Source organism: Notamacropus eugenii, chromosome 3 (genome assembly GCF_028372415.1).
Source record: "Notamacropus eugenii isolate mMacEug1 chromosome 3, mMacEug1.pri_v2, whole genome shotgun sequence".
NCBI lineage: Eukaryota > Metazoa > Chordata > Mammalia > Diprotodontia > Macropodidae > Notamacropus > Notamacropus eugenii.
In genome coordinates, this window is record NC_092874.1 from 314,413,326 (window position 1) to 314,425,800 (window position 12,475).

Genomic DNA, 12,475 nt, shown 5'->3' on the forward strand with positions numbered 1-12,475 from the left:
GCATGAGATTAGAAACAAGACCTAGGTTCAGATCTTGACATCGCCATCCTGGTTCTATGACCTTGAACATTTAACCTCTTTGGACCTCAGTTTTCTTAACTGTTAGATGAAGATACTTTCTCAACCTACTTTACAGGATTGTTGTGAGAAAAAGCACTTTATAAATTATGAAGTGTGGTAAAGGAAAGCTATGGGTTTTGTTTTTCCCCCACCATTTAACAAATCTATTTAAAGTGTATGTTTATTTAGCATTCAGTCTTCTGAAAATGATATTTGTCTGATACAGTATTCATGCAGATTACTAGTACTTGAATACCTATATAGTAGTAAAGTTGGATGTGTTTTAGAAAACATAGAATGCTGCATTGCATAGTAAAGTTACAGGTTGGATTGCTTACTAAGCTTAAGTAGCTCACGTTGACAGAGTTTTAAATTGCAAAATGCTTTACACACATCCTACAAGTATTATATCAAGTTTTCAAGTGAGGTTAGACTAAAAAACTATTACTTTTTATCCAAACTTTGTTCAAAACACTGTATAAAAGGAAGAGTTGTAGTCTTTTTAAAATAACTTTTAAATTTAAAACAAATGTTATTGTAAATTGTATTTGTAAATGCAGAAATTACAAAATATGTTTCTAGAGTAATGTGCCTGAGAGGGTAAATTCTGCTTTTCCTTCCTTCTGTCATTAAAATTTGACTGGTTTTTAAAATGCTGGGTTGGTGGATATGATGCTTTGTAAATTTTTGTACCTGTACAAATTAAGCTAGCCTGTCATAGTCATTCAAAAAGTAATTTCTCTTGCTTTAAAGTACTTGGTTAACATACAAGATATGAGATTTATGGAACTTCAGTTTGTTATTATCTTGAACTCATGATCCCCACCCATCTAAATATCACCAGCCAGGAAGGTTTTTACTCTGCCATATATACAGTAATCCCTTCCATATCATGACTTTCCCCATTGCAGTTTTAATATATTGTAGTTCAGCATGAGAAATTTTAAATGGGATTTTTGGGGAGTTTTGTAGAGTCTGCATATGACACATGAAGGCTGGCAAATGACACAGAAAAAGTTTAGAAACTCAGAAATTCATAAAATATATGCATAGTATTGTATAACATCAACACATTTTATCTTTTAATACTGTAGTAATTCAGAATTCTCTGGTACAAAGGGAGGGCCTCAACCCCTCCCCTCTCATGTGGAATGGATGTACATGCAAATTTTTGAACCCCAGATATGATTTAAAAAATGATCTTTAAATAGCATAGAAAGGCATAGGAAATTTTCTTCTCTTCCCCTCTTCTAGTCAGAGGATGATTACTTGTCATTTTTCACAGAATCTGTAATTAAGACAGAATTGTCTAATGTTATAGATCTAATCTAAACTGTACTAAAGTTCCATAGTTTGGGTAGATACAGTAATTCACCAAGTAACCCATGCCACTAGTGCAACATTTTAAAAAACATCTAATTTTATTGGTTATCATATTTCAATGCAGGTAATGGAAAAAAAGATAAAATTTATCCCCTAATTTATTACTGTGTTCACACAAAAGTTGCTTTGTATTTTAAAGTTTTAAAAGAATGCTGTGTGACATAATAATCATGCTATTCCACAAAGGTTTTGTACAACTTAACAATTCTGATGTTCTCTTTGAGCTCATTAAAGTGCAATTCAACCTACAATTTCCTTGGCTATTTTGTCTGGATAGCGCATTCAGTGTTGATGCCCATTCTTTGTGTTACCTTGGTGACATAGTGGAAAGGGCACTGGACTGGGAATCAGGAACAACTGAATTCAGATCCTTCCTCAGACATTTATTACCTTTGTGACCGTGGGGAAAGCACTTAAATTCTCTTTCAGCATTGTGTGTCTCTGTGTGTGTGCATGTGTGTGTGTGTGTATGCGTGTGTGTGTGTGTGTGTGTGTGTGTGTGTGTGAGAGAGAGAGAGGTATGCATAAATGTTAGTTACTGTTATCCCTCAATGGAAGTGAATGTAAGAAGCTGACAGTAGGGAACTAAAGAAAGCGGCCTGGCACGATGTCTTGGACATAGTAAGTGCCTGATGTATGTTTAGCAACATGAATTCATCAATAAACTTTTACTTACTCATCCCTGAATTTTTTTTTTCAAAAGCTCTCCTCAGTTCCTCTCAGGGTCCTAGGTCATTGCTAATTTGCATAGCTGATTATTATTGGATTTTGCCAAAGATCTTTAATATTGGTCCTTCTCCTTTCCTTATTTAACAGGTAGTAATATACTCCAAAAAATATAAGGCTCACAACTGCAGTAAAACAATGGTGCCTTCTTCTGTGCCACCAGCTCAAGGAGATGACCTGGATTCCTGTATATTAAGATTTCCAGACCTGGATTTGAAAGATACAAGCCTTGTTTCTCCTAGTAGCGTTCTCAGAGCAGAATTAGATGCTAATTTGAGGAAGAAGTACGCGCATGCGAAGAAGAAGGTAATAATGTTCTCACTGTTATGTATGATTACCCAAAATAAGTTTAGTCGCAGCTCTTCTGCGGTTTCAGTCAGCCTCTAGTGTTCTTCTCAAATACTCATGAAATCACACTCAGCCTATTTCAGAAATCGTCAAGGGACAGTAGTTGTTTGAGTCTAAAAATTTTCATTGACTTCATCTTTTAATTCAGTTAAAAACAAAAGGTAAGTGTCTTAAGAATGGGGACTTCTGTTGTTTTCTGTTTTTGACTCTTTTTCCCTGATCTTTAGTACATAACCTGGAACATAATGCTTGGTAAATATTTTGGGGTTTGCAGAACCAGATTTGTGATTTCATTGACTCTCCTGGTGAGAAAACTCTCTCTCCCAATGCGGATCAGCACCAAATTTCATCTAAAAGTTTTTAGATAAAAGTCTTAAGTACCTGGGAGCATTGGGATATAGATAATGACTTGTGCAGGGTCACACAGCTGGCATGTCAGAGGCAGAACTTTTACCAGGATATTCCTGACTCTGAAATGGGCTCTATCCAATATATTTTACAGCTTCAAATTGATGTTGCTTGTTAATTTAATAATGTCCTTTTTTGTCGTGCACATATTGTTCTTCTACTATCTCCATATCCTAGACTGAGAAATAATTTTATCTGTTGTAGTAACAGTTTTCCTGCATAGTGATTTCCATGAAAGTCATACTCAGAGGGATTTAAAAGAAGAAGCAACAGGTTAAATTTAATGTAGGCTAAGACTTGATTTTAATTTAAACCGCAGTAAATCCTTTTTACTCCTGGGAATATAAACCAGTACTTATTTTCTTGGGTAGGAATAGCTTACTTTTGTGTAGTACTTCGTGATTATGTTACATAATTTGATTTTCACAATCCTACAAGAGAGCGTAACAGTTCTTATCAGCACTTTACAGATGAGGAGACTGAGACTCAGGCTATTTGGATTTGTCTAGAGATTATTAAACTGTTTAGACTTGTCGAAAATCATGCATTAAGGGACAGAATCACTGTTTTCGATTTCTGGCTTTGTCACTTACTATGTGACAGAAATCAAGTCCATTGCTCTTTCCATTATACCACACTGACTCTGTTTTTAAAATTTAATTTAATTTATTATTTTTTTTGTTATATGTTAAGTTCCTCTTCCTCCTGCACTAAAGAAAGCCACCATTTCACACACACATACAAAAAATAAACACACGCACACACACAAACATACACACACGGGCAGGATAGGCAGTGTGGTTTGTAAAACTACACTATCCATACTTCTGTGTATCATTTCTTTGTCTGGAAGTAGATTACATCTTCCTTCATAGGCCCTTTATACTTGATTTGAGTATTTATAATACACAGAATAACTTAGTCATTCACAGTTGCTTTTCAAACAATATTGCTGTTACTGTATACAACATTCTTTTGGTTCTTTTCATTTCGTTCTTTGTTATTTCATGTAAGTCTTTCCCTGTTTTTCTAAAATCAAGCAGCAGATCATTTCTTACATCATTTCTTACATTCGTTCCATCACAGTCATATAACACAGCTTGTTTAGCCATTCTCCAATTGATGGACATCCACTCAGTTTCCAGCTCTTTACTGCCACAAAGAGAGCTGCCATTAGTATTTTAGAACATATACGTTCTTTTCCTTTTTCCTTGATCACCTTGGGAAACAGATCTCCTAGTAATATCACTGAGTCAGAAGGTATACACAGTTTGGGCATAATTCCAGTTTGCTCTCCAAAATGGCTGGATCAATTCACAGTTCTATGAATAGAGTATTAGTGTCTCAATTGTTTTCACATTCCCTACAACATTTGTTATTTTCCATTTCTCTCATTTTAGGCAATCTAATTTTCATTTCTCTGATAAACTGTTTAGAGCATTTTTTCATACAACTATATGTAGCTTTGATTTCTTCATCAAAAATCTACCTATTCATGTTCTTTGACCATTTATCATCAATTGGGAAATAACTCATATCATTATAAATTTGACAAAGTTGTCTATGTATTTGAGCTATGAGACCTTTATCCAAGAAACTGTAAAAATTTTCCCACAATTTTTGATTTTCCTTCTAATCTTGGACATATTGTTTTTATTTGTAAAAAACTTTTTAATTTATTGTAATCAGATTATCCATTTTATATCTCACAATGCTCTCTGTCTCTTGTTTATTCATAAATTGTTCTCCTATCCATAAGTCTGATAGGTAATATGTACCATGCTCTTCTAGTTTTCTTGTGATAGCTCACTTTATATCTAGGTCACATATCCTTCTTGACCTTATCTTGGTCAATGGTGTAAGATATAGTTCTATACCCAGTTTCTGTCGCACTGCTTTCAAGTTTTCTCAACAGCCTTCACCAAATAGTGAATTCTTATCCCTGAAGCTTAAATCTTTATGTTTACCAAACACAAAATTATGATAGTTATTTACTACTGTGTATTTGATGTCTACTCTGTTCCACTGGGCCACCTTTCTATTTCTTAGCCAGTACCAGGTGGATTTGATAATTATTGCCTTATAGTTTAAGATCTGCTACTGTTAAACCTCTCTTCTTTATTTTTTATCTTATTAATTCCTTAGATATTCTTGACCATTTGTTTTTCCAAATGAATTTTGTTATTACACACTTTTATTCATATTGTAGAGTGTTTGTTTGGTGTTTTGTTTTTTTTTTTTAGGTAAGGGAAGCCTGGTAATTAATAGAGAAATTATTCCAAGCTACATGAAGCATTCCTATTGAATTTTAAAACTAAGAAGAACTTTAGAGATCATATAGTCTATAGTTAGAGAAACTGAGGCCCTGAGAAGTTCAGTAATTTGGCCAAGGACTTCATAGAAATTAACCCTTCATATTAAAACCTTACGTTCTTCACAACTTTGTCCTAGTAATAAGAACCCTAACTGATGCTGTTTCTGATGTGTTACAGGCATTTGCCCTTTTGGTCAAAACAAAGGAAATTCCAGAACCCACCAGCTGCTCTTCATCTCTCTGCAAAGGAGTGTGGTGGACTTGCTGCCAGCAGATCTTCAGAGACCAAATTGGCATCCACAGACATATAGCGGCCCAGCATGCAGGAGATATTTATCACCAGACCTCTTCTGTTTTAAAACAACTAGCTGCTGAGGCTGGCACACCCAAGCCTTGTGTATCTGCAGACAAGACTGATGGATTAAATGTGCCCCCCACCTCCAACCATCAGGTGTCTGCTGACTTCCCAGACACAAGCTGTTTTACGCTTGATGAATTGATAAGGTTAGATTTCCTTATTTGTTTTGAATTTTTTAATCTATCCAATCATCTTAGTAATTGTCTCCTACTTAAAATAGTAGATCTTTCAGGTATTTTCAGGTATACTTACATACAACATCTGGCATTGTTGTCACATACAGTAGATACTGTTGCTTATTCTTTTAAGCATAAAACTCTTTTCAAACAGTCATATTTGATGGAATTATTTCTCACATGTACTACATATGAAACATATGGTTCTCAGAGCATACTGAACATAATTTAACTTTTTTCTGTTAGGTTATCATTATGCACACAGATAATCACTGTGCATTGAGATGTATAGAATTGATATTGTATCATCTTACTCACAGTTTTACCGCCCTTCTAACCTTTTCTCATGGTTTTCCCGAGCTGCTCCAAACTCAGAAGTATTCCCTGTCTTATTCTTCTCCCAACAAAATGAGAAGACAGTGAAAAAGGATAAATGTCCATCATGCCTGATGGACTGGTCTCTTTGTCTCCTAGAAGTGAGAAAAGGATTCTGGTTGCCTGGTGTCTTCTAGCATTCTTTCCAGACAGCCAAAAAGCACAGGACATGTACTAGGATCCAAGAGGAGATGAAGAAAAGGAACAGCAGAGATTAGAGGCGGCAGTGGTACTGAGGAGGAGGAGTGTGGCAGTGCAAGTGTCAAACAACAGACACTTTCTTTTTGGAGAAGAGAGTTAGTGATGAGGAGGTAGGCAGCACAGGTTCTCAGGCTGCCAACTCACAGGTCAGCCAGCCTTTCAGGTACCTCAGTTCAGTTTTCAGTTCAATAGAACAAGTATCTATTGAGCACTTGATATGTCCAAGGCATGAGGCAGCCCATGTGTACCAGCCCAAGGGAATCCAAGACTAATAAGTCCTCAGCTCTGGGTAGACTAAAACTGTGTATTACTTACTCTGGGAGGTTTCCCCAGCCCTTAACACCGTGTTCTGCGTGTAGCAGGCACTTAGTAATGACTAATGGACTTAGCAGGGAATCTAGCCGAAGGGTAAGAGACCACTTGTTTTATCCTGTGACAGCAAGGGGCAGCAGAGTGCCTTACCTGAGACAGCGTCTATACCCAAGTGGTGCCTAGATGATTCAGAGAAGCAAAGAAGAGGGAACTAATTAGATTAAGCAGCACCAACTAATCAGACAGGATGGAAATCCATAGACTGGTATAGTTGTGAATCCAGAGTAGGCAAATATTTGATAACTAAGACAGTCAGTCAGAGGTAATTTGACACTGACAGATGTAGATGTTTTTTGTGACCTTGAAGATTTGTTATCATCGTCTTTGTGTTCTAAGTATGAGGTGGAAGCATTAGAAAGTCTCAGAGATCATCAGGTAGGTGAAGACTGAGGCCTAGAGAGTTACACAGAGAACAAGTGTTGATGCAGAGATCTGAGCCTGTTTCTTCCTGATTCCTATTCCAGCAACACTCTACTACACCTTCTGTCTCCACTGGGCCAAATGTTGGGTTAGAATAATAATCTTTTGGTCATTAGAACAACCTTGGAGACTCCTCTCTTTTCACAGAGGGCCAAGGAAGACCAATCTTGAGAATCAAGAGCCAGGGCCAGTGAAAAAGAAAAGTGATAGGTCAATTCCTGGGTCTCCCAGAAAAAAAGAAAATGACTGGAGGACCTGTTCAGGAAGGAGAACTGTCATTTGGACTGGGAGAATGGGCTGTTCCTCCCTAACTATTCCCACCCTCATCCCCTTCTAGCTATTTCTTTCCTATTGACCATCTGAATCTTACACATAACCCTCTTTGTGTTCTAGTCTCCTTCCCATTCTGTACCCATTCCCACTTCACCTCTCCCCTAATCCCATGCCTTGTTTGGATCTCCTGCCCTAAGCTAAATCACTATTAATAGATTGGAGTTGGAGGAATTTTTGATCTCACTGTTAAGGGAACAGTAAGGGTAAAAGTTTTTCTGACTTCCCGAACTGGAATTCTAAACACAGTTCCCCCTAGTCTCAGTCAATAACAAACATTTATTAAATGCTCTCTATGTGCCTGACAAGATGCTAGGTATACAAATATAAATAACAAAACAGTACTGACTCTCAAAGAGTTTATATTCTAACAGGAGAGACATGTACATAAATAAGTATATACAGGATAAAGAGAAGATAATGAAATAGAAGAGAGTTTAAGATGGGAGACACAGGGGGCGGAGCCAAGATGGTGGAGTAGAAAGACGCACATACACATAGCTCCGAACCCACAACCCATAGAGCAACTACAAAGAAGTAACTCATGGTGAATTCTGCACCCAGAGGCCACAAAACATTGGAGCGAGGGAGATTTCTGTTCCAGAGAGACCTGCAAACCTCTCGCAAAAGGTCCTTGGCGCTGCGGACTGGGTGCCGGGACTGGGAGCTGAGTACAGCCCTGCCGCGGCCGCGGCACCAAGAGGAACAGATCTGAGTGGGCTTCAGGGATGGGATCTCCAGCGGCCGCACAAGTCCCTCCACCCACAGGTGACGGGGGTCGGTGAAAGAGTCTCTTTGGCGGGTCGAGGGGGGAGTGGGGTGCCCCCATGGCTCGGGCCCCCTCGGGAGACAGAAGCTGAGGGGCGGCGGCAGACCGGGGCTCCCCAAGCAGGCAGGAGCCTGGATCCATTGTGGAAGGTCTGTGCATAAACTCCCTGAGGGAACTGAGCCTGAGAGGCGGCACTGCCCCAACCTGAGCATCTGAACTTAATCTCACACTGAATAGCAGCCCTGCCCCCGCCCAAAGCCCTGAGGCTGGAAGCAGCATTTAAATCTCAGACCCCAAACGCTGGCTGGGAGGATCAGGAGGCGAGGTGGGTGTGAGGAAAATATTCAGAGGTCAAGTCACTGGCAGGGAAAATGCCCAGAAAAGGGAAAAGAAATAAGACTATAGAAGGTTACTTTCTTGGTGAACAAGCATTTCCTCCCTTCCTTTCTGATGAGGAAGAACAATGCTTACCATCAGGCAAAGACACAGAAATCAAGGCTTCTGTGTCCCAGCCCACCCAATGGGCTCAGGCCATGGAAGAGCTCAAAAAGAATTTTGAAAATCAAGTTAAGAGAGGTGGAGGAAAAGCTGGGAAGAGAAATGAGAGGGATGAAAGAGAAGCATGAAAAGCAGATCAGCTCCCTGCTAAAGGAGACCCAAAAAAATGTTGAAGAAAATAACACCTTGAAAACTAGCCTAACTCAATTGGCAAAAGAGGTTCAAAAAGCCAATGAGGAGAAGAATGCTTTCAAAAGCAGAATTAGCCAAATGGAAAAGGAGATTCAAAAGCTCATTGAAGAAAATAGTTCTTTCAAAATTAGAATGGCACAGATGGAGGCTAAGGACTTTATGAGAAAGCAAGAAATCACAGAACAAAGCGAGAAGAATGGAAAAATGGAAGATAATGTGAAATATCTCATTGGAAAAACAACTGACCTGGAAAATAGATCCAGGAGAGACAATTTAAAAATTATGGGACTACCTGAAAGCCATGATCAAAAGAAGAGCCTAGACATCATCTTCCATGAAATTATCAAGGAAAACTGCCCTGAGATTCTAGAACCAGAAGGCAAAATAAATATTCAAGGAATCCGCAGAACACCGCATGAAAGAGATCCAAAAAGAGAAACTCCTAGGAACATTGTGGCCAAATTCCAGAGTTCCCAGGTCAAGGAGAAAATATTGCAAGCAGCTAGAAAGAAACAATTCAAGTATTGTGGAAATACAATCAGGATAACACAAGATCTAGCAGCTTCTACATTAAGGGATCAAAGGGCATGGAACAGGATATTCCAGAAGTCAAAGGAACTAGGACTAAAACCAAGAATCACCTACCCAGCAAAACTGAGTATAATACTTCAGGGTAAAAATTGGTCTTTCAATGAAATAGAGGACTTTCAAGCATTCTTGATGAAAAGACCAGAGCTGAAAAGAAAATTTGTCTTCCAAACACAAGAATGAAGAGAACCATGAAAAGGTGAACAGCAAGGAGAAGTCATAAGGGACTTACTAAAGTTGAACTGTTTACATTCCTACATGGAAAGACAATATTTGTAACTCTTGGAACATTTCAGTATCTGGGTACTGGGTGGGATTACACACACACACATGCACACACGCACACATACATAGAGACAGAGTGAATTGAAGAGGATGGGATCATATCTTAAAAAAAAAATGAAATCAAGCAGTGAGAGAGAAATATATTGGGAGGAGAAAGGGAGATATTGAATGGGGCAAATTATCTCTCATAAAAGAGGCAAGCAAAAGACTCATTAGTGGAGGGATAAAGAGGGGAGGTGAGAGAAAAACATGAAGTCTACTCTCATTACATTCCACTAAAGGAAAGAATAAAATGCACACTCATTTTGGTATGAAAACCTATCTTACAATACAGGAAAGTGGGGGATAAGGGGATAAGCAGGGTGGGGGGGATGATAGAAGGGAGGGCATGGGGGGGAGAGTGCAATTTGAGGTCGACACTCATGGGGAGGGATAGGATCAAAAGAGAATAGAAGTAATGGGGGACAGGATAGGATGGAGGGAAATATAGTTAGTCCTATACAACACAACTATTATGGAAGTCATTTGCAAAACTACACAGATTTGGCCTATATTGAATTGCTTGCCTTCTAAAGGGAAGGGGTGGAGAGGGAGGGAGGTAAAGAAGTTGGAACTCAAAGTGTTAGGATCAACTGTCGAGTAATGTTCTTGCCACTAGGAAATAAGAAATACAGGTAAAGGGGTATAGAAAGCTATCTGGCCCTACAGGACAAAAGAGAAGATGGAGACAAGGACAGAGAGGGATGATAAAAGAGAGAGCAGATTGGTCATAGGGGCAGTTAGAATGCTTGGTGTTTGGGGGGGGAGGGGATAAAAGGGGAGAAAATTTGTAACCCAAAATTTTGTGAAAATGAATGTTAAAAGATAAATAAAAAAAAAAAGATGGGAGACACAAAAATCCTTTATGATATTAGTGCTTGAGATGTATCTTGAAGGAAGAAAGGGTTTTGATGAGGTCGAAGTGAGAAGGGAAGATGTTCTAGACATGGGGAATAGTAAGTGCAGAGGAACAGACAGGAGATGGAGCCAGAAGAGGCGGAGGAGAAAGCCAGTGTGACTGGATCACAGAGTAGGGAAAGGGGAGTAATATACAGTGAGGCTGAAAAGGTAGGCTGGAACCAGGTTGTGAAAGGCTTTAAGAAGCTAAGCAGAGAAGTATACATTGCCCAGAGGCAGTACAGTTATAAAGCATTATCATATTTGGTTATATGAGGTTCTGTAGTATTGTAAATGCAGTACACTGCAAGGACATTTTCAGTTAAGTAGACTTCTGTTGGCTGGTCTGGGAACCTCGCCATCCTTTTACTGTTTCTGTGGGAAAATGCCCCCAACTACTCAATCAACAGGCTTTTAGAAGACAATCTTTGTATTAGGTGAAGACTTTATGTTCAGGCAGGCTCTGGATAACTGTCTGGAATGCTGTGGAAAGGACTAATGCAATGGATTGAACAAGATGATTTCTGTAGAACCTTTTTCCTGAAAAAGAGACCTTTCAACTAAATAAATTCTGCAGTTATTCAAGTCTGGATAGCCGGGTTCTGATCCTTGTTACCAAATTTCATTTCTATCACAAGGCTTTTCAAGACTGCTTTATAGTGAAAACAGTAAGCAACTGGTTTTTTTTTCCCTCCAGGTCTAATGGATTTCAAGAAATGTCATTTAAAACGCTCTTTGTTTAGCTTCACTGTCATTGACTTTAGTTAGTCACCAAGTTCTTAGTGAATAAATAAAAAGAGTAAATTATCTCTCTTTGGGATACAGAAGCTCCTTTATCATGAATTCATTTGAGGCAGAGCAAGCATTCTTATGTGTATATGAAAACAGTTCCTCAGTAAACTGATTCTCTGTTAACTCCAGATAAAGTTGTGAAACCTCCCCTATTGTTCCCATAGTGGTAACCCCTACGTCTGGAATCTCTTCCAATTTTAGTTCTTTATGCTTACTCCATCCTTGCTATCAAAACAGGGAAGGATATGGTGTCAGTCATTAAGTATGAATAGACTTAGGTAATTCTTCCACTGGTAGAAGCTTGGTTTCTTTAACTAAGAGAAAGTTTCAAAATTGGTAAGCAGGTGGGAAGAAAATTTGTGGAACAGACGCCTCAGAAATCATCTGTGGTATTATTCTCTTTAGTTATCTCCTTCCCCACCTTCCCTGAGGTGGACAAACGTGGCTTAGGCAGTCTGTCTGCTGTGGATCAAAGGAATCTGTCTCTTATCTCTGGTTTCATCTAGGGTCTGGAATTCACTCAGTTCTAGAAAAGATACCGTGGCAGCATCTTCTCCCCAAGACTCCCAGCTATGTATTCCAGCACAGTCAATGTTATGTTTGTTAATAGCAAATGCTTTCATCCCATAGTCCCCCATATATGATACCCACTTTCCTTCTATATTATTCCTACCTGTGATAATGAAGTTTCCGACCTTTTAAAAAAAGTGTCTTTGTAATATACTATCTTTGTCATGAGAAATGTAGCTGTAGAAGATACATTTCCCTGTAGAAATTTAAATCTAGTTGGGGAGATAGAAGGAAAAAAATCAGCCCAATAACGTAAGAGAGGACATACAGTAAGTAAGTGCTAGGTTGTGTGCTATAGAGAAAAGGATAGTTGTAAGAAGGCATTATAGAAGACAGGATTTGATCCGGGTCCAGATGAGAAAGGGAAGGGAAGA

At 38.7% G+C, this 12,475-nt stretch overlaps 1 protein-coding gene across 5 annotated transcripts in view; it reads left to right on the forward strand.

The window, feature by feature from the left end:
* Positions 1 to 12,475, forward strand: part of TSTD2 (thiosulfate sulfurtransferase like domain containing 2) — a 33,736-nt gene that overhangs the window by 6,027 nt on the left and 15,234 nt on the right. For all 5 annotated transcript variants that reach the window (XM_072596719.1, XM_072596720.1, XM_072596718.1 and 2 more), the window contains exons 2-3: positions 2,260 to 2,475; positions 5,418 to 5,743. In XM_072596719.1, coding sequence (XP_072452820.1) covers positions 2,308 to 2,475; positions 5,418 to 5,743 — 494 coding nt within the window. In that variant the 5' untranslated portion in view covers positions 2,260 to 2,307. The remainder of the gene's footprint in view (positions 1 to 2,259; positions 2,476 to 5,417; positions 5,744 to 12,475) is intronic.